The sequence below is a fragment of a genome, unplaced genomic scaffold (genome assembly GCF_019419815.1).
Source record: "Pyrus x bretschneideri cultivar Hongxiangsu unplaced genomic scaffold, Pyrus_bretschneideri_v1 Contig19, whole genome shotgun sequence".
Lineage (NCBI taxonomy): Eukaryota > Viridiplantae > Streptophyta > Magnoliopsida > Rosales > Rosaceae > Pyrus > Pyrus x bretschneideri.
Window position 1 is genome coordinate 1,314,337 of NW_025999490.1, and position 20,262 is coordinate 1,334,598.

The 20,262-nt window shown below is 35.2% G+C and overlaps 3 protein-coding genes and 1 long non-coding RNA gene across 5 annotated transcripts; 1 reads left to right on the forward strand and 3 right to left on the reverse strand.

The window, feature by feature from the left end:
- Positions 1-1,596: 1,596 nt before the first annotated feature.
- LOC125476545 (probable LRR receptor-like serine/threonine-protein kinase At1g56130) lies at positions 1,597-5,890 on the reverse strand. The gene is made up of 14 exons (XM_048582808.1): positions 5,823-5,890; positions 5,679-5,750; positions 5,432-5,497; positions 5,173-5,235; positions 4,943-4,987; positions 4,775-4,836; positions 4,151-4,536; positions 3,739-3,934; positions 3,474-3,638; positions 3,238-3,356; positions 2,879-3,089; positions 2,536-2,767; positions 2,238-2,388; positions 1,597-2,148 (listed from the first exon to the last, which is right to left on the reverse strand). The coding sequence occupies exons 2-14, from the start codon at positions 5,696-5,698 to the stop codon at positions 1,717-1,719; spliced, it is 2,148 nt and encodes a 715-aa protein (XP_048438765.1). The 5' UTR covers positions 5,699-5,750; positions 5,823-5,890; the 3' UTR covers positions 1,597-1,716.
- An 817-nt stretch (positions 5,891-6,707) lies between these two features.
- Positions 6,708-7,253, reverse strand: LOC125476554. The gene is made up of 3 exons (XR_007257885.1): positions 7,205-7,253; positions 6,903-6,974; positions 6,708-6,777 (listed from the first exon to the last, which is right to left on the reverse strand). It is a non-coding gene; the product is annotated as an uncharacterized LOC125476554 (long non-coding RNA).
- Positions 7,254-14,457: 7,204 nt separating this feature from the next.
- Positions 14,458-16,075, forward strand: LOC125476550 (acyl-coenzyme A thioesterase 13-like). The gene is given in 3 exon segments (XM_048582818.1): positions 14,458-14,615; positions 15,358-15,629; positions 15,632-16,075. Coding segments are annotated over 2 exon segments (480 nt in total). The 5' UTR covers positions 14,458-14,615; positions 15,358-15,433; the 3' UTR covers positions 15,916-16,075.
- A 42-nt stretch (positions 16,076-16,117) lies between these two features.
- Positions 16,118-19,258, reverse strand: LOC125476548. Of its 2 annotated transcripts, XM_048582815.1 has the most exons (5): positions 18,919-19,258; positions 18,407-18,487; positions 17,271-17,360; positions 17,106-17,163; positions 16,430-16,568 (listed from the first exon to the last, which is right to left on the reverse strand). In XM_048582815.1, the coding sequence occupies exons 1-5, from the start codon at positions 18,973-18,975 to the stop codon at positions 16,555-16,557; spliced, it is 300 nt and encodes a 99-aa protein (XP_048438772.1). In that variant the 5' UTR covers positions 18,976-19,258; the 3' UTR covers positions 16,430-16,554. The 2 variants fall into 2 exon arrangements, with proteins under 2 accessions (XP_048438771.1, XP_048438772.1); XM_048582814.1 differs by lacking the exon at positions 17,106-17,163 and having other exon boundaries at positions 16,118-16,568; positions 18,919-19,255.
- Between the last annotated feature and the right edge of the window lie 1,004 nt (positions 19,259-20,262).

The window sequence follows — 20,262 nt, forward strand, 5'->3', positions numbered from 1 at the left end:
TTGCTTTCATTTGTATTTCACTATATATGAGAGACTTACAAATACACAGTATGAAAGATGACTTAAAGCGTTTACATTCTTTTTGGTAGTGTGTTCTTGCTGGTGTGGTGTTCTCCTTTTTTTTCCTCGTGTCCTTCTTCTAGTTCTTGCTCCTTCCTTTATAGGGATCGTATGAGATCTTCCTTCTCACAACATGTACAATCTAACTTGAGGATAAAAGCTTCCCAGTGTTCCAATAGAAAGACACCAAGTAGTGGGCAAATTATTAGCCATAATATGTGTTCGAAGAGCAAGACAATTCGTTAAACTAATCATTAATAATGAAATATGTTCCAATAGCAAAGCAACATGTGTTAAGTTAATCATGAACAAAAAAATATCATGTAAGGTGGATGCATGTCTAAGGCCACGTTAAGGTTTATCTTATGGTAAGCTTGTTGGAACAAAACATATGGTAACTCTACAAATTGGTGGGATATCCAGATGATGGTGAATTAAAAGCTCCAAAACCCATGGTTATAATCACACCTCAAACTAAAACCAAAAGAGTAGCAAAGTATCGGTGAAACATATATGTATTTGTTAAATAAAAAAAAAAAAAAAAACTTGGTTTATCAAACTTTAGCGTAAAACACAAATTAAAAGTACTTTGACACTTTGACACTTATATATATATATATATATATATATATATATATGTCCACTTTTTAAAATACGGAGTATTACACTTGCACATGCCTCTTATATAAAGTTGTTTTAGTTCACGATCAAGCTTAACATACACGACATTGTTCTCCTTTTAACTCCAAACATGAACTTTCCGCTCCTAAAAACTTAGGCTCCAAATCATTTCAATTGTTGCCTAATTTTTTAGGGAGGAAAGCTCATATTTGAATCCAAAAGTAGAAAATGTTGTTGATGTTAGACCTGAATCGTGAAAAGATTGTAACACTCTATAACAAATATACTCATAATTTTGAGTTTGTTTTTGTATTGCAGTCAATATTGTAATGAATATGCTATTGCGTTTCCACCCAAGTGTCCCACGTTCAAAATTCTCTCATCATAAATTATTTCAAAAAAGGTAACAAATTGAAATTTGAATACAAGTTAAGGTGACAAATAAAAAATTTGCCTTCTCCTCTATTCTGCAACTGGACCATCAACATCTAGGCTACATTTATAGACCCAGAAAGGCCTTATTAACTTATCTGAATACCCTGAACACATTCTTAAATTTTAGGGAACTTTAACGAAAAACTCGTGGTACTGTTCACTTTAACGAAAAATCATATTTTTACACTAAAAAATTAATCCTGGTACTATTCACTTAACCCTTTATTTTGTCCTTATTGTTAAAACTCAAAGTTTTTAAGCTATTTTCATTAGTTTTTCTCAAATTTTAGTGGTGGGATCTCCATCCAGTGGTGGTGGTTCGTGAACATATCTATAAACATTTTGTAAGAATAAGTAGATATATTCAAATCTGGCATTTCGTGAACATATCTATAAACATTTCGTGAACATATCTCCATTTGCCAAAGATATATTCAAATCTGGCATGCCAGTCCTCTGCCCACTGCCAAAAGCCAAAGCTAATGTACAATTACAATTAATTATTTAAATGTGTATTATATAGAAGGAAAGGGTCCAAAACAAGTACAATGGTGCGCAAAGAGATAAAGGGAGTATGCGGAATTCATTTCTCCATATTTATCACCTTCCTTCTCCTCTAATGCCAGCTAGCAGTGATTGAGTGACGTTTACAGGAGAAGGCGCAGGGTCAATCCAGGGAGTGTTAGCGCCACTTGCATTGCTGCCTCCCGGCTGATAGTTGAGGTGAACATTACTATCCTTGGATGCAGTTGATGGGGTATCATCCCCCACTAAAAATCTACCTGTTGACAATGTTGTTACATCTTTAAAATCATAGTCTGTCAAATAGCTTGGCTTCGAGATGACAGTGCCTATGTCAATGTCTCCAGAGAGCATTGCAACCACGCGTGACATAGATGGCCTCGCCATCGGTGATCCCTGCGTGCACATGAGAGCTGCTCTTATCAATCTAGTTGCTTCAGTTTCATCAAACTCTATCAATCTCGGATCCACCAGCCCCAAAGTTTGGTCATTTTCATGTAGAGTCCATACCTGAAAAACATTATGCCACGGTCATAGGAAAGTATAAATAAGTTTTTCACAACAATGCCAAAATGAAGCTAGGCGAATGCAATTCCTACCCATTCAAGAAGATAAATCTTTTCTGAATCCAAGTTATTGTAAGAGTTTGGTCTCCCGCTGAGGATCTCCAAAACAACGACTCCAAAACCAAACACATCGGCCTTCTCTGTCAAATGTCCAAACAATGCATACTCCGGTGCCAAATAGCCTCTGCAATGCAAGATAATCAAATGGTTGCACAATGTTGCTTGAGATCATTAAAGGCATTATTAACATGATGTGTTAAAATTTCATGCAAGTATAAATGTGTGGCCGTAATGTATATATCCTCTGGAAAAACAATAAAGGATGGCTAACATTGTCCCTGCAACCCGGGTGCTGATGTGGGTTTTCTCGTCATCATAAAGCTTTGCCAATCCAAAATCTGATATTTTTGGGGAGAGTTCTGCACTGAGCAAAATATTACTCGCTTTGACATCTCGATGTACAATCCTTGGCCTTGACTCCTCATGAAGGTAAGCAAGTCCTCTTGCTGTTCCCAACAATATATTGAATCGAGTAGGCCAGTCAAGGTGCAAGTTACTTGTTCCTGAAATATGAGTGAACACATCCAATCAAAAACATTTCTTAACAATTTTAGAGTGCTTGAAACTGCAGACAATGCCGTTTCTATGCAACCTAAAAGTAGATAGGTTTGTACCAAAAAGTGCCTGATCAAGGCTCTTGTTTTCAAGATACTCATAAACCAAAATGCGCTGGCTGCCTTCAATGCAGCATCCATACAATTTCACTAGATTCCGATGTTGCACAGCAGATATGGTAGCAATTTCAGATACAAATTGACTCTTCCCTTGGTGAGATGCTACTGAAAGTTGCTTCACAGCCACTACTCTCCCATCAGAAAGTGTACCCTACAATGTACACAGAAACACAATTTATTGACATGAAGGGAAAGAAAAAAGAAGCTTTTATTTTCTTCTCTTGCTCGTTCGTTTGCTCTCTCTCCCTTTCTCTTGTCATTACTTCAAGGACATGATACTGATGTAATACGGATTTCACCTTGTAAACAGGGCCATATCCTCCCTCTCCTAACTTATTTGAAGGATGAAAATCTTCAGTTGCAGCTCTCAACTCAGAATAACTGAAAGTATTTGGTCGAGGGCCTAATCCTAGAATATCTGCACATTCACGAAACAGTGTGACATAAGTTTTACTTTCGTGAAAGCATACTTCTGTGTGTTAATGTCAAAGCAGAGAAACCTGAATTGGATACCACTAATAATATGGTCATTTACCTTCGTCGTCCTCTTTTTCTGATTTTTTCCTTCTCGTATATAGAATCGCAAATATTAATAGCAAGCTCACAACTCCAACAGGAACTGCAATACCAACTATGAACCCAGTTTTGCTCTTCTTTCCTGAAGTAGTTGGTGGAAGCCCTGAAACTGTTGGTGTAAAATCTAAGCAATAAAACAGACGAATTCTTCAGTGTCAATTAGCAGTAGAAAAATACATTTATACCATTCATAGGAAATCTCTACTAGTTAACACAAATTATACCTGAAGCAGCATGGATGGCTGCTATTAGTGAGCCGTAATCACCTTGATTGGGTATGCAACAAGTCCCTTTACCAGCCCAGAACAGATGAATTTCAAGATAATTCTCTGACACGTTAACATTGAATCTTTTCATAATTCCTACGTTAACCCCACCTGCCTCCTTGGATATGTCAAAGTCCTTTATCCTGCGGGTACCCTAGCAACCAAATGAAGAGCTAGGTAATAAGTCTAGTCTCCTTTAAATCATGGAAGACTTTGGATGCGGTCTCTAACTACCAATGTTTTTTTACTGAAACCTTGATGATTTTTTGTTTTTGATTAAAGTAGCTTAAACTATCGAAAACCTACCTAATGAGTCTTTACTTCAAATAAGTTAGAATTTTTATTTTTTATTTTCCATAAGCAGCCATACCTGAATATAGATATCAAATACACGTCGTCCTAGACTTTCCCAAGTTTGCTGAATGCGCCTATCAAAAACCGTCTCTGCAAAGTGCAATGTTACAGTGTAAGGTCCATTCTCAAGACCCAGGCCATAGTATCTCAATGATCCTGGGGACAATCTTGAAGTCTGGAAAAGCTCCGGGGTCACATCTGTTCCGGCGACTTGTGCAAGGGTATTTACCAGAAACGGTCGGTTCACTCCGTCAGAAAACATACCAACATTGCTGACGGCCCATTGCTTTATACTGGTTACATTGAATGTTGCTGGACCAAGATCTGAGTCTTCAGCCTCATACAATATGCCATCACGTCCCATCATTTGCGGTCCACCACAGTTGATTGAGAAGTTTGCATCTGTAAGTTTCATGTAATACCATAATCTACCATGATTAGCGATGAAACTTCAAATTGAAGACTCATACTAATGTTTTTGAGTCACATATTTCTGACCAGTTATGCTTATTACTGAACTTATGAAAACATGCTTGCTATCTATATCCATGTGTATACATAACTAGAGAAGCAATGCCTTTTCCTCTAACATGACATTGCGTTAAAACAATAAATGTTGGGTGACATAAAAGCAAATTACATCGTGGGGTATTTCGATTGCATGGAAAGTTTCTCTGGAGGCAATTCAATCCAGGAAGAGTACTGCGAACACAAAGAACAATTATTAGTTATCTAGATAGAAACATATAGTGGAAGAGTAGTGATAGTATTGCTTGTCTAAAAACCGGCAACAGAAACTTCAACTCACGTTATGTCTTTTTTGTCAAATGTGAAGTTGTTGACCACTAAGTTCCTGCATAAAATCATTAATCAATTAACATGTGAAGAAATATATCTCTGTCAAATGAAAATTCCACGTACAGGATCAAAACTTAATAGGCAAGTAGTGTGAGAACGAATCGTAGTGATATTTTTTGTCCGAACATATTCTGGGTATTTAAACTGTAAAATGAAGATGAAAGATAAAAGGAGACGTACAGTTGCGATGGTGTGATCACCCACTGGGGAAAGCTTCCTGATAAATAATTGTAAGACAAATCTCTGCAAATAACAAAATAGAATCAGAAGACACAAAATGCATGAAAGTTATAAGAACTTGTGTAAGATAAAGGATTAGAATGCTTACAAAACGCACAAACACATACATGCACGTGCACACGCACGTACAAAGTACTAGTTTCAATGTCAGTAGACTCAGTACATTCTATAGGACTACTTTTAAGAAACGAGGACTTACATAGTCTGAAGTCGATTGCTCTTTTGGCTCGGAAGAGGTCCAGATAGACTATTGTTTCCAAGAAACCCTGGCCATTTCGATTATGGTAGAAGGCACCCAGAAAGAAAAAGAGATGAGCAAGAAAAAGGTCAGATGTGCACAAAATCTATAAGGATTAGTCCAGATCTTCAATCAAAGTAGGGAATGTTAAAGATTTGATAACTTATGTATGATGAGGCAAGCAAAATATAATAATGACGGGGATTACAAGGATGTAAGAGAACTCATGGTGAACAAAGAACTTGGGAGTTGGCCTGTCAAATTGTTGAAACTCAGATCCCTGCAACACCAACGATAAGTTGAGAGGAGCAATCAGAATGAAAGAAAACTAATTGGCCTCGTTGGGACTCACGCTTATATGCGCTGGTACGTACAGTATCTGTAGACTTTGATATTCTCCAATATCAGATGGGATGATACCAGTGATTAATGCGTTTCGTAGTTTTTCTGTTATTCACATCAAATTTGATAAAAAGTAGATGGAGTAAGATATCAAAATTCAAAAGGAAAAAGTTGGATGAAAGTATATGGATCGACAAGAATCTTCACTTACAACTCAGTCAAGTTTCTTCATATTTTTTATGAAATCAAGAGAGGAGCTCCCATCGTATATATCACTGATTTGCCTACATAATTATATGCAAAATAACTGAAATCCCGTCTTCAGAGAAAGAGAAAGAATTACAATTTATGAAACATTTATACTTACAGAGACTTTAATGAGGGTCAATTGAGAAAAGCCGGTTGGTATTGGGCCTTCGAAAGAGTTCCCTTGAAATCGCCTACAGAAACATATAAGAAGCTTGTGACAAATTATCCATCTCAGGTCTGCTTTCATAAACTGCATAAGATCAAAATTTTCTGTGCTTACAAAGAAGTGAGTTGTGGTCCAATTCTCCTATGAAATCAGGTATCTTTCCTGAGAAAAGACTGTCCGATGCCCAACTAAAATTCAAAAAGTTGACTTATAATAAGCTCATCCAAGAAAAGCAATCTCAAAGTACTAGATAAACAAACAAATCTAAAATACAATTTAAGAGCCGTTCTTACAAGATTTGCGTGCTGGTGAGCTTGGCAAATGTTGAAGGAATTTCACCACTGAGTCACAGCTGTCCATGTAACTGTGAAAATCTAAGGCAACTGATTAATACCCATTTATACGATAAGGTGCAATTTTGCTTATGCACAAGGAACTAACATGTAATTCAAATTTGATGATTTAACGAACCACTTACATTTGCTGGAGCTTGACTAAATTACCAAGTTCTGGAGGGAGTGTTCCGGAGAAATTATTTGATCCGATGGCCCTACAAGTCATGTTGAACAGGCAACAATTACTTGAAAGCAATTATTGAAGAGTGATAGAAGGTTCTGCATCTAATGTTTATGACACAAAATTTTACTGAACGCTTTCTCATTTTTCATGGCTTACAGCATATTTAGTTCCGTAAGATTTCCAAGCTCCTTGGGGATGGGCCCAGAGAATGAATTGTGGCCAATTGACCTGAATGGAGATATCAGTTCACTAAAGATAAGCACCATTACATTACAAGAAACTAGTACTGCATTATTCAATAAAATCATAATGGTTTTGTGTAGATTACGGTGTAAATAATAGAGAAAAGGTATAAAAGAACATAACTGTAGATTATGATATTCAAAATGAAGTATACAAATTGCGACGAGTCTCATCAGAAGTATGAGTACTTAAACAAATTTTCTGTCACTACTTACAATATAATCAATGCAGACATATTGCCAATGAATGCCGGTAGGGGACCTTGAAATATTCATATCAATTTTCCTACAGAAATTGAAACAAAATGTAATCCTTAATCCTTACGACATCACTATATTTTGATTTCAATTGATAATTTTGATGAACCAAAACAGAGAAGGGAGTTGGAAAAAATTCATACAAAACTGCGAGATATCTTAGATCCAAGAATCTTCTGGAAACACCCCTCGTTGTACAGAGCATGCACTCTCCTGGAAAGCAAAAAGATTGAACATTTAGAACTTTATAAAATGGAGTGGCACAGTCAAATTATTGACTAATATATATAGGTATAGCTAGCGAAAAATCAGCATTGGCATAGAATCTTGTTCATAAAGAGAGAGTAGTTTAACATACAGTTTGGTGATGTGGCATGTAGTACCGTTGTCGTAAGTACAGTCGCAAGCGATGGCTGGGTTGTTATCGGGGATCTCAATTCGGTGCCGTTGATGGCGGATCCACTGCAGGGTTCTCACTGATATTCCACAGCCCCGGCACTGCTTGTGTGTCCCCATTGTTCAAATATTGAGTTCAACGCCCTCACTGCATTCTCAGTTAATTCAGTCCTTGTGTGTATTAGATTATATCACACCATAATTTGACTTGTGTTACCACTTACCAGACCATCTTGAATAATCAAATGAGAGATCAAATTGATTATTACAAAGGAAAGTTACCCTTATTTTTGGATGTTTTGTATATGGGAAGAAAAAGGGCTTTACAATAATTTCTTCGAAACTTCATTTCATATTGTCGAAGAACACTTAAATGTCATTTTGTTGAGGGAAAGAAGCCCATTCCTGGTCAAAAACACTTATATGGGGCAAAGTGTGTATGAGTATGGGGGGGGGAGAGATAGAGAGAGAGAGAGAGAGAGAGAGAGAGAGAGAGAGAGAACCTTCAGATGATCAGTGGTAGCATTTTGAGCAAAGGACAGCTGAAACCAGAAACAGTTGAGGAAGCAGAGTAATAGTATCCTCATCATCAATTTCATCTCATATTGTACATGTGCAGAACTTGCTCTCCTCGACGGAGTTAATTAAACGGCCGACACTTCTTATACAAGATGCGCTCCAAATCCTTGGGCTGTTGAACAGAATTCAACGACACTGGAATGGATGGTACAAGTCCTCCAGCCTTTGTACTTTTGGAGAACTTCCAGCTATCAAGGAAACCGTGAAGTAAAAGAAGAAAGGTAGACGACTCCTACTAGAACCTAACAGAACAAGCAATGCCCCATTGCCTTTCTTGGTTGGACCAGCCCAACCAGTGACTTCCGTCTTCGTGAATTGGGAGAGCAGAACAAGTCTCTCTTCTTTTTCTTCTTATTACGGGCGACCCGTTTCTCTCCCACTGACTTGAATCATGCATGTAAAAACAAGACCACTAGATGTTAGTCATATATCGACAATTTATATGTGCACATATTGCTGTCCAAGGTTCTAAGGCTTTGATCATATTACTTGAATTGTATATTATAATATTACAGATTGACCTGCTTTAATGACTTAGTCTTGAAATGTTTACCTACGGTTCTTGTTGAAAATATCAACGGATTGACTAGTGGATTAACATTTTTGCTCAGCAGATGGTCAAATCTTGTAATTATGGAGATGGATTAACGTTTTTTTTTTTTGTTAGTTAGTGATTTTGATACGGCATATAACGAGAATATCATTGTGAGAATATTTAAACAAATTACATTATTATGTGTGGCAAAATACATGACATACTATGCGATTAACTTAAAACATTGGAACATTTGCATCTATGTCGTAAGTTTGTCCGGTCAAAGAATACCATATCATTGATAATTTTGTGTATAAAATATATCGTGGCAATACAATAAGTTTAGAAAGTAGACGAGGACATTTTCAAAGGACAAATAAGGTGAGGACTTTTTCAATATTTGTGGCTGCACTGAAAATTCGATCGGGATGAAAAATTTGTCTGAGTTCAATGATGTACGAGAAAGTTAAAAGAAGAAATGCTAAGGAGATTTCAAAGGTGAGACTTTTATACTCTTTGCCGTCTTAAGATGCAATATTTTTTTTCTTCTTTTGCAGCCTTATGGACTCTTTGCTGCCTTAAGGTGCAATAGTTATAATACTGACACAAGAATTGACGTTAAACCATAAGGTATGAAGTGGTAGAGAGGTCCATAAAACCTATTTGAGAGGGGTCTCCCAAGCATTATCCGTTCTTATACTTACCAAATCCAAGTTTTTTCTTCTTCTCTTGAAGTCCACAAACAATGCAATTTTATAGTTTTTAACTAGAAAATGTATGCGCTTTGCTGCAGGCATTTAATGTATTAGTCGTAACAGGCATGAATAGTTTCCACACAAAGGAACTAAAAAGATGTGGTACCTGAGAACCAATGAAGTCAAACTTTGCTTGCTATATATGGATATGCATTCTATAAGAAACATTCATTTGTAGATCGTATTGTGTCATCAATATCATAATTCCAAGTATCAGCCTACTACATGGAAAGAAAAACACAAAAAAGGAAAAGTAAAAAAGTAGAGACATAATACTTGAGCACTTGGCAGAAATAATAAGTTTCTTAAAAAATTGCTACACCATCTTACAAATTCAATCGTTAAACGTCATACTACACCCAAGACAAAGATTAAGTATACAGTTTGTTTACAATCAAAACGAAGTGCTGCTATAATCCGCAACAGCTAGGAATCATTTTCACATAATGATACCCAAATTGAACGGCACATCGAATAACCAGCAACCAAAACAAAATATGCCATGTGCTAACACGAAACTAAAACAAAAGGAGGATTAAAAACCGAAAATTTTCCATAAGGCATCAATTGACAAATGCTTCTTATGTGGTTTTCCGAGAACTGAATGCAACTCCAAAACAACTTTGAAAACACCTTAGAAATCTTTATTACCCCAATCTTACTAAACGGAAGCATAAATGGACAGGATAGCTCCCTAATTTTGTAATAGAAACTCTAACAAAGAATATCAAGCTCCAAAGGCCTTGACTTTTCCTTGGCATAAATCTGTACATTGCAAGTTTAATTCCAACGAAACAAATACGCGTGTGAATGTGAAGTAAAAGGCATCAACGCTATATGTACTGCTTTACAATTATCTCAAGTTGCTGACGTAATGCCTAAAATATTCAAGACTCAAAGATTTTCATATATATAGAACACCTCACCTAAACAATAACTGAGGTTGCGGTATTTGAATCAAGCTAGCAGGCAGATGCTTTGCTAGGCCTTCTTCAATATCATCTCATATTCATTTTTCCTTTATGATACAATAAATTGTTCAAATTTAGATGTAAATAAGAGAATTCGCCACACTCTACTATCACAGTAGTTAGTCTTGAACAATAATGCAAGCCTGGTTGCAAAAACCACCTCAACGAGCCATACAAAATAAAATGTCAAAACCCCTAATAAAAAAATTAACCGAGATGCGAGCTTTCTATGAACTCAGATGACAAATTAAAAAAAATAGAGTTGAACAGATGACTACAACTTTTAAGGCCTATTGCCAAGTCTGGCACTTCTCCTTTGCTCATCGTCATTTTCTTATCCAAACCTAAATTTTTCAAAAAAAACCAAACTGTCCGCAAAATTCAAATTCACCTCAGCTAAACACACACCACACACACACACACACACACACACACACACACCAAATTTAGATTGGGAGAAACCTGAATTCCCCAAAAGGCCACCACATTCTGAGATCGACTACCAAAATTTAAAAACACACTCCACATGCAATCACAGAAATCAATTCAACTGGTTCAAAAGAACCACTTCTCGCAACTACTTCGAAAATCAGCAAAAAGAAAACAAATTTAGAGCTATGTCTCAAAAAATTAACTCCCAAAATTATTCCCTGTTCTTAGAATAAACAACCAGAAACCAATTACTGAAAAATCCATATTGACAATTTTTTTGTGATACGCTAGTGTTTGAAAAGTGTAGTCTATCCCTAATATTCAAGTGGTATAAAGATAGTACACTGAAGGTGAATGCCAGTTCCTCCTAGAACACCAAGCTACTCGATAGCAACGAAAGAACTAATGTGGCGTAAATTCAAACCAATAAGAAGGGCAGCTCAAACCAATAAGACTTATGCATTATAAGAGCTGACAAAGAACGTTTAACGTATGCAATATTACCTTAATTTTACAAAGAAGTTTCCACAACTTAGACTCGTGACCATTTTGGATCACAAATTATCAACATTTCCACTACGCCAAAACTCGACCTCAATTGTATCTTTAATCTATAAACAAAATATGGAACACTGGTTATTGAGGCTAATTCTTTAAGGATTCTTATTAAAAGGAGCATACGGGCAATTCTCTAATTTACTCTTCTTGAAGGTACTCCTCGGATTTTGGCCAAAGATTCTTACAGAGTTAGTGTGAAGGACTAACGCTTCACATTTGTCGAACTCATACGGTACTTTTAATAGATCTTTCATTTGTAGACTAAAACTACAATTTAGTAATAATTCACAAACCAGTACTATGATTTTCTCCTTTTCAATGTTAGGGGAAAAATATTGTTCATATCAAAGACTCATACTCATCCTCGCAATCGCATCAATAAGTAAAAGGTAATGCTATTTTCTATTTATTTTATTTTATTCATTCTATCTGACGATCAGAAATTAAAAAAAATATATATATATAAATATATAAAATAAAATAAATATTAGATAGCATCAATATAAATTTATCTCTCTTTAACATAAAATAAAACTTATAATTTATATTAACCAGTTATACAAATTGGGTAGGAAAGGGAAGGAATACACATATTCTGCCAAGTTACATTGGTGTAAAGACACGTAGCTTGCACCGCATGCAGTGCGATCAAGTTGCGGCCCAAGTTGATGAGTTTTCCATAAAGTTAAATAAGCTTGATCATGGATAATATATTAAATGCATAAATAATTATTAAATATTGCCAAACCACAGCAGTGTTTTAAATTTTTTAAACTAAGCAAACAGACGGGGAAGTGGAAAAATTAGTTCCCATTTCTATTTTTTCTACTTCATTAATTTTTTTATTTTTGATTAAATCTAAGTTATAATTATTTTAATAATAAAATATTTTTTATTTCTAAATATATCAATGAGTGTTAAAAACATTACATTTGGTATTTAATTATAGCTAAATTTTTATTATACATTTTTATTTTTAGTTTGTACCCATTTTTAATTTGCAACCTTTCTTTTAATTTATACAAATTTTGCTTTAATTTAATTTGTAACCATATATTAATTCTTTTTTGTGACCATAATTTTTAAACTTTTATTTGTATTTGTATCCATAATTTTTTGTTTTGCTACATGTACCAATGCTAATTATATGATTTATTTTAGTTTTAAAATAGATCAATAATTATTTTCAAAATAAGTTAATAATTATGTGGGTACATTATTTTTTGCTATAATTTTTGTGAAAAACATATTACTCTAAAATTGATTTTTGTAAGTATTTATTATATTTAAAATATTATTTAAATTTGCTTAAATTTCATAATTTGTGGAACATTAAATGTATAAATGCATGAGTTAAATATCATAAATGATGCTAAAAATCTTGATCAAATTATTTAAACTAATAAAATTTTAGTCTATCAATTAGATGGATTTGGGATGAAAACCAAAATGACCATAGGAGATATACTGCTTTTGATTGCATCTGTTGGTTACAGTTGAGGATGAACTTTAACATTTCGAAAGAGAAAGATAGCTGGTTAGCGGTTGATCTCCTGTATTTTATATGTGCGTAGCATATGAAGAGAGAGAAAGAGGAGAGAGAGATACCCGAACCTGCTGTTGAAGCAGAAGATGGAGGAGCTGAAGCAGAAGCAAGCAGCAAACTGGTAGGAAGATATCAGAGATGGCGGCTTCTTTCGCCCACTAGCTCTGGAATTCCCCTCTCTCCTCTCTCTCCTCTCTCTTTAACCTACTATGAGTGTATGAGAATGAAAATGACAATTCCCACTTGCATAAACCAAAATATATATGGCCTCATGGGAGCAGTATATATAAGTATATACAGTGGCATGATTAGTCTCAGCCAATGTCAGTCTCTGTATTCTTCAAACCAGCATTTGTTTATTCAACAACTATAGAATAATTAAAATGTAGAACCACGAAAAGTAATATGATATTTATGCATTTTATTATTGGTTTGATCTCATGCTTTCTTTTTTTCTTTCTAAAACTTAATTCAATAATGCTATTTTTATTAAAAAGAAAAAAAATGAAGTAATTAATTTTTTTTTTCTTCATATTTTAACTAGATGTAAAAGCTGTTAAACCTTAGAACCTAAACAAGTTCTTGCCCTTTAATCCAATTCCCCTTCACTTTGTTGAGATTCTGCTAATTTCATTTAGCCTTTCATGTTTATCTTTAAAAAAAATCGTAACTTTGCCCCTTTAACTCAATTTTGACTTCATTTGGTCGAGATTCTACTAATTCGTGAAAAATGAATGGAATACGTGACATGTTATACATTTTGTTTATATGCATCTATTAAAGCTAAACATGATTCTTTAACTTTAATCAAGTTGGAGCAATGATCTATTAACTAAAAATCTATTATCATTAGTCCCGCAACTCATTAAAACGTGTAGCTATAATTATTTTCGTTAACTTTGTCAGAATTTTGTCAAAATGAGTTATGTTGAAAGGACCATTGCTACAATTGGGATCCCTCAACTCATCAAAACTTCTAGCTATGATCTTTTTCATCAACTTCGTCAGAATTTTGTCAAAATGAGTTATGTTGGAATTACTATTTCTACAATTGAGTTAAAGTTGAGGGATCATTGCTTCAATTGGGTTAAAGTTGAGAGATCATTTTTCCAGTTAGATTAAAGTTGAGGACAAAGGGTAATAAATTTTTAGTTGAGGGAACACAGTTGCACGTTTTGCTGAGCTAGAGGCTTAATGATAATGAATTTTTAATTTATGGATTATTGTTTGAATTGAATTAAAGTTAAGAAATCATTACTACAACTAGACACATAAAAAAATTTAAAATTATAAAATAACATATATAATGTTTCGCTTCGTATTGTGAGCACATTGAAATCTCTATAGCGAAAAGAGTGAGTTGCTAGCTATTGAAATTCCCTAAGGTATTGGTAATTGTGTTTAATTAAAAGATAAAAAAAAAAATTTATTGTCAATTGAATGAGTTGGGATGCCAAACTTCCAATTTGACCTCTGTTTGCTTTTTCATTTGTTGGTCAAAACACCCCTCTTGCACATCTCACGTCTATCTTCTGTCTCACTCGCATTTCTACAAACGAACTGACTCAGAGAAAGGACGCAGCTGACAGCCCTCAAGGTTCAGATCTCTCTGTTATAGCTTTCTCTAATTAATTAATTCAATTAAGAGCTCTGTTTCTCTGTCTTTTTTTTTTTAATTTTTTTATCAGATTATCCTTGATTTATGCGTCTGTTTCTGAATTTTGTGAATAACATGGGAATTTGTATAAACTGCTCCTGGAATTGTGAAGAATATGGTTGTTTTGATTCTCGGAAAATATTTATGAAATTTTGGTTTGTGTTACCGTCTCTGGGTTGATCTGTTTGTATGCAAGTTCTCATTTTTTCCCCTCCATGGATGTAATTTAAGGGTGTACTGCTTGATTCCCAGGAAACTTTGGAAGGAAAATGATAGAAAATGCAATGCAAAATATAATTCAAATCTTTCTATTTGTGAATTTCTGTGTGTTTGGTTAGAACCTAAGGCCTTGTTTGGTCTGTAGGATCGGATTGGAATGGATGAAATGAAAATGAATCGTATAATTTTTCATATGATTAAATTGATTTCTCAATTTGGTATGATTGAGATCTTCTCATGCTCTAGTAATATCATAAAGGGTGACTCCAAGCCAACAAGGCTGTAAGGAGTGATCTTTCTGTTGCGCTAAGGATTGCCCTCGTTTTGGTAAAATTGTAGAATATGGATATATAACTTGTTCCCTTATGATCTTTTTTCTGTTTTTTTTTCCCAGAGTTGCATAATTTTGATCAAGAACTATTATTTTTGTTGGGATTGAGACTGAAAAAAAATCCTTTTGCAGATTAAAATTCCGAAAGAAGAAACGCTCGTAGGCATCAAATCAGCAACAGAAGTTCGAATTGAAGGCAGTAGTTGAAATGAAGAAAGAAGGAGCCGAGGAAACAAGTATGGAGATAGTGAAGAAGTTTTTGGAGAAAGAAGGTGAAATGGCAATCGCCATGGATGGTCTGCCCGACAAGTTCTTTGAGCCCTTCATCCTGAAAGGCGTTAATATCGATCTCCTTGAACCCGGACACATTGTTTGCTCCTTCACAGTTCCCCCGCGTTTGGTGAACGGGGCAATTTCTTGCACGGTGGAGCCACAGCAACCCTTGTGGATTTGATAGGATCAGCTGCAATCCTCTCCTCTGGAGCTCTCAGTTCCGGAGTTTTGGTGGAGATCAATGTGTCGTACTTGGATTCGGCTTATCCTGGCGAGGAAGTTGAGATCGAGTCCAGGACGTTACGTGTCGGGAAGACTGTTGGTGTTGCTAGTGTTGAGATCAGGAAGAAGAAGACTGGGAAGATTGTTGCTCAGGGCCGTCATACAAAGTACCTTGCTGTTTCTAGCAAACTCTGAACAGCTAGGAATTTGAACCAAGACATGCTATTCGGTCAGTGTTATGTCAAGATTTTTCGACATCGAATAATTTTTCTGGAGTGAATGTAATACAAGCAACGCTCAGTTAATTTCACTCTGACTGATACAAATAGCTAAGAACAATACAATATTTCGCAAAGAGTTGGCGAAAACCAGAACAGTTAACTGCTTAAGCTTTAGATCATAACATGATCCAATCCTCAAATTTGTATTCCTCAGACAGATACAATTGTTAAGAACCAGTAAATGCTTCTCAAAAAATTCTCAAAAAACAGGACAGATAATCAGTTAACCCTTCGATCACAACATGAATTCACTGAATCACGAAAAGTTAACCAAAATCAAGAAAACAACATTGACCATTTGAGTCACAATTCGTCAAAATCATATCCATCGTCGTTATTATATCCCTCATCGTAATTGTATTCTTCATCATAATTGTATCCATTATATTCGTCATTTGCAACATGTGTATCATCGTCGTAGCCTTCTCCGGCTTCAGCCTCTTCACTGTACATATTTTCATGTTCGAGCTCCTCATCATGACTAACTTCAAAATGAATCTTTTTCTGATTTGACAGCTGCTTACCACTGCCGCAATTAGACTCCTTGCGTTCTTCAAATCCAGGTCCCTGAAAACAGACGGAGAAAAAGGTCAGATTAAGCAAATTCAGGATACATTGACAAGTTCTTGCCGTTGCTCGTAAAAACAGACATTCTAAAACCTCTTAGGATTCCTAACAAGGAATTACAATTGCAAAATTATTATATATGGCCAAAAAAACTATCAACCATATAACGAGATATAACATTTCCTATTTCCTCAAGTCTTCCATTAGCTGCTCGATTAGCAAACAACCTGTATAAAGATCATGGTTTCACATATTTAGGTTTTATCCTGCCATAGCTTGTACAACTTCGATAGACCTTTATTCCACTATACAAAAATTGGTGTCTGCCGACTGACCAGACATAAACAAGTAACATGTGACGACTATCAAAGTTTGACATACTATTAGTCTACCAGGTTTGTTTGGCTTTTTTAGTCTTTTGCAATCTGCATTAGGTTCACAGGCAACGAGACATATAATGTTTGACAACATAATATACGAATTGCAGAGCTATGAGTAAAGCAAGAATGATTCTAAAATAAGCCAGTAAAAAGATACTTAGAAGCTTTTCATTTAATTTCTTCAAAGCATCAAAGTCGATTTTCGAACTCAGCCTCTGCGAAAAAAGAATGCCATGTAAATAATTGTTGGGTAAGATATAAGTTGCATCATGCTGGAGGAATAATACTTAAACGAAGCATATCCATCAGCTAATTCCCTTACCTCCTTGTTATTTATCACAGTAGAAACTTTGGCGGTTTTTTCTGCAGGTGCAGCTTTCTTGGCTTTTCTGGCTCGTTTTCTACTCTTTCCCTGCCAAATTTATCCATTGTATGTAGAAAATTAGAAATCAATAAGTAAGGCTCAATGCTGGCAGTAACACAAAGACAGATAAACAAAAGGGAAAAACTAAAAAATAAATCAAATGCAGATAAGATTAAAAAAATACTAATTTGTAAGCAGGTGTGACTCCAATAACAGTTGAGAATTTAGGCACAAACGACGAAGAATGGTGAATAAGCTGAATGAATCTTCCAAGCATACATTTTAGAGAACAATGCACACATGACAGTCTAGAAAAATGCAAAGATAAACTCAAATGAAGTCAATATTGGGATAAACCACATAGCTAAGCTAGCCATATCCAGTGATATAATGAATAAATTCAAGATTTTGGTTAGAAGGTCCTTCTTTGAAAGGAATGATTTTACTGCAACGAAATGCATAAAAAGTGCAAGCAAGACACCAGTTCCAAGACATGTGCTCTATCATAACTGAAATTGCCTATTTAGTGGGGCTTAAGGATTCAGAATTTGTTGTTTTATGTGCTTAGGATCTTAAAAGAAGTATTGTTCGTAGATTAGCCATAGTTTCAAAGATTAGGACTAAAAACAAGTTAATTGTCTGGAAGACAAACTGTTTGTTGCAAATTTTAGTTAGGAGCATGCTTTTTGAATTTGGGGGTTAAAAGTTAGAGAAACCAGAAAGCAAAGAGAGGTCAAAGATTAGGGTTTTTGAATCAAGTACGAAAAGAGAGAGTACAGAAGTACTACAAAGAAAGAATTGAGTTAAGAACTTCCAAAAAATCACAGAGCTAAAGAGTAAAGGAAGAATGCAGAGGCAAAGAGTGGAAGGAAGAAAACCAGAAACCCATACAAGGAAAATGTATACTAGTACGGTCATGATCAAATGCAAAATCCCCTCAATCGTTCACTCTGAACAGTCGTGGCCATAAAAAACATAGACGAAAAATAAGAACAAAACCATCGAACAAACAGAAACTACGAAATTGCCTAACATTGCACCAAATCCTTGTGAAAACAAATGTGCCAAAACTTATAAACTTGCAAAGGCATTACCTGATCGTAGTCCTTGTTAAGTACTTCCCAAATGAATCTTTTAAACCGCGCCGCCTCCTTGCTGTTAAGGTACCCAGCAACCTAAAAAACAGAAGCATGAGTTCTTCCATATCGAAATTCACAAACGAAAAATAGAAGCAACAATCGCATAGGAATCCAAATCGCCATACGGACTACCGAGTGGGCTATGATGGAAGTGTTCTCTGATGGGCAGGTGGGTGTAACTTTCAGGATCTCTGCTTTTGCGTTTGATTAAATTTATCCCCTTAATTATCAGACATGGAAAATGTGGTCGATTGTCATGAACCAAGAACTGAACTTTTCACAATAACTACGAAATAAAATTCCAACAACGTCGCATGCAAACTAAAAATTCTTATTATCATCGAAATATTTGAGCACCTACCTAAAATTCATCAACTTATGGAGAATGGGCAGACACCATTCGACGAAAACATTTCAGAAAATTGAACGAAAATAATAAGAAAGCAATGCCTGCTTTATCTGCATACCTCGGAGTCGTCGATATCTGAGAGGCTTTCTGAGACATCGCCATCCGCAGTTGACATTGCAGCTTGCCGCCTTCTTTTGTAAACTCTCGGTTCTTTTGAATTTTATGTAATTTCAGGTCTTGGGTTTTCCAGTTTTCGTGGAACTAGAGTTTATATCGACAGTAATGTCGGCGACAAAACGAACCGACCTAGTTCAGTTTCCCTTTTAGAACTGGAATGGTGGAACCCAACCATGCTCTTCTCTTGTTCAAATCAAATCAAATCAGTCCAGTTTTGGTTCTGTGAATCAAACAATAAAGTAAGTAAGTTAGATGTTAGAGGTTAGATCTGGTTCTAGTTTCATTTTCTTTTTATTTTAATGAAAAAAAGGTAATTACTGACTAAAAGCTCAAAATCTACTGGGCCAGGCCCAAAATAGTAGGAAAAATTAATCAAGAAACCAGGAAAACTCAGCCCAATCTGAAAATCATGTGGGTTTTTTTTTTTTTTTTTTTGTGTTTTGCTTTGTTTTGTTTTTGGTAAACAAACCATGTGGTAAACACAAACGGCATGAATTACATCTTACATTGTAGAAATACATTACTATTCCTACTGTTGGAATCAAATTCGCGCATAATCGTTGATATACGAATAATCGTTGGAATCTCTTGAATATCGATAAATAGGAGAATTGTTTGGGGGGATGTAACTAAATTCGAAAATGATTGCCTACATATCTCCTCGTCAAAAAGGGAGAATCAAATAGTTCCATGCATGAGTTGGATGAGCATGTAGAGATGTGTTTGAGCATGTACATGTTAGATGAGATATCAGATATGCGTTATATCTCCTTAGAGGGAACCCTAGCTTGGATATTTATAGATGAGATCTTTCAACTCTTTGTCTTGCTTTTCATGAATGCTTATGCATATTTAAAGCAACATATGAAAGCCAATATTCTCATGATTATCCAAATGTAAAGTGTAAAACAATAATTCATTTATCAATCCAAACACATAAAGCATCATTAACGTCGAATAAAATGATATCAGCAAGAATTAAAGTTAAATAGGTAAAAGATTATATTACCATCATGTTGTTGTTCTCCTTAAAATTTCATTATTTCAATTTTAACACTTTCGTATATTTCTCCTTTCATTAATTCTTGTTCTTTATTTTTAGTGTGGATCAGATTCAAAACCCTTTTACCCACTCCAACTCACATTTTTTTTTCTCATTAACCGACTCCTTCTTACCACTTTCTTTCTTTTCAACTCTCTCCCAACCTTCCAAAACCTCATTATTTTCTTTCTTTTCTTCCAGTTCTTTCCCTTCCGGTAGGCTATTCTCACACCTTCACTTCCC

Excerpts from the sequence above, each read along its gene's own strand:
- LOC125476545 (XM_048582808.1), bottom strand. The coding sequence starts at position 5,698 with ATGAGTTCTCTTACATCCTT. Across the intron at positions 5,236-5,431 it reads AGCAATCGACTTCAGACTAT|AGATTTGTCTTACAATTATT; the intron begins GTAAGTCCTCGT and ends TGTTATTTGCAG. Across the intron at positions 4,837-4,942 it reads TTTGACAAAAAAGACATAAC|TACTCTTCCTGGATTGAATT; the intron begins GTGAGTTGAAGT and ends TTGTGTTCGCAG.
- LOC125476548 (XM_048582814.1), bottom strand. The coding sequence starts at position 18,975 with ATGTCAACTGCGGATGGCGATGTCTCAGAAAGCCTCTCAGATATCGAC. Across the intron at positions 18,488-18,918 it reads CAGATATCGACGACTCCGAG|GTTGCTGGGTACCTTAACAG; the intron begins GTATGCAGATAA and ends TCTGTTTTTTAG. Across the intron at positions 16,569-17,270 it reads CTGTGATAAATAACAAGGAG|GGACCTGGATTTGAAGAACG; the intron begins GTAAGGGAATTA and ends GTCTGTTTTCAG.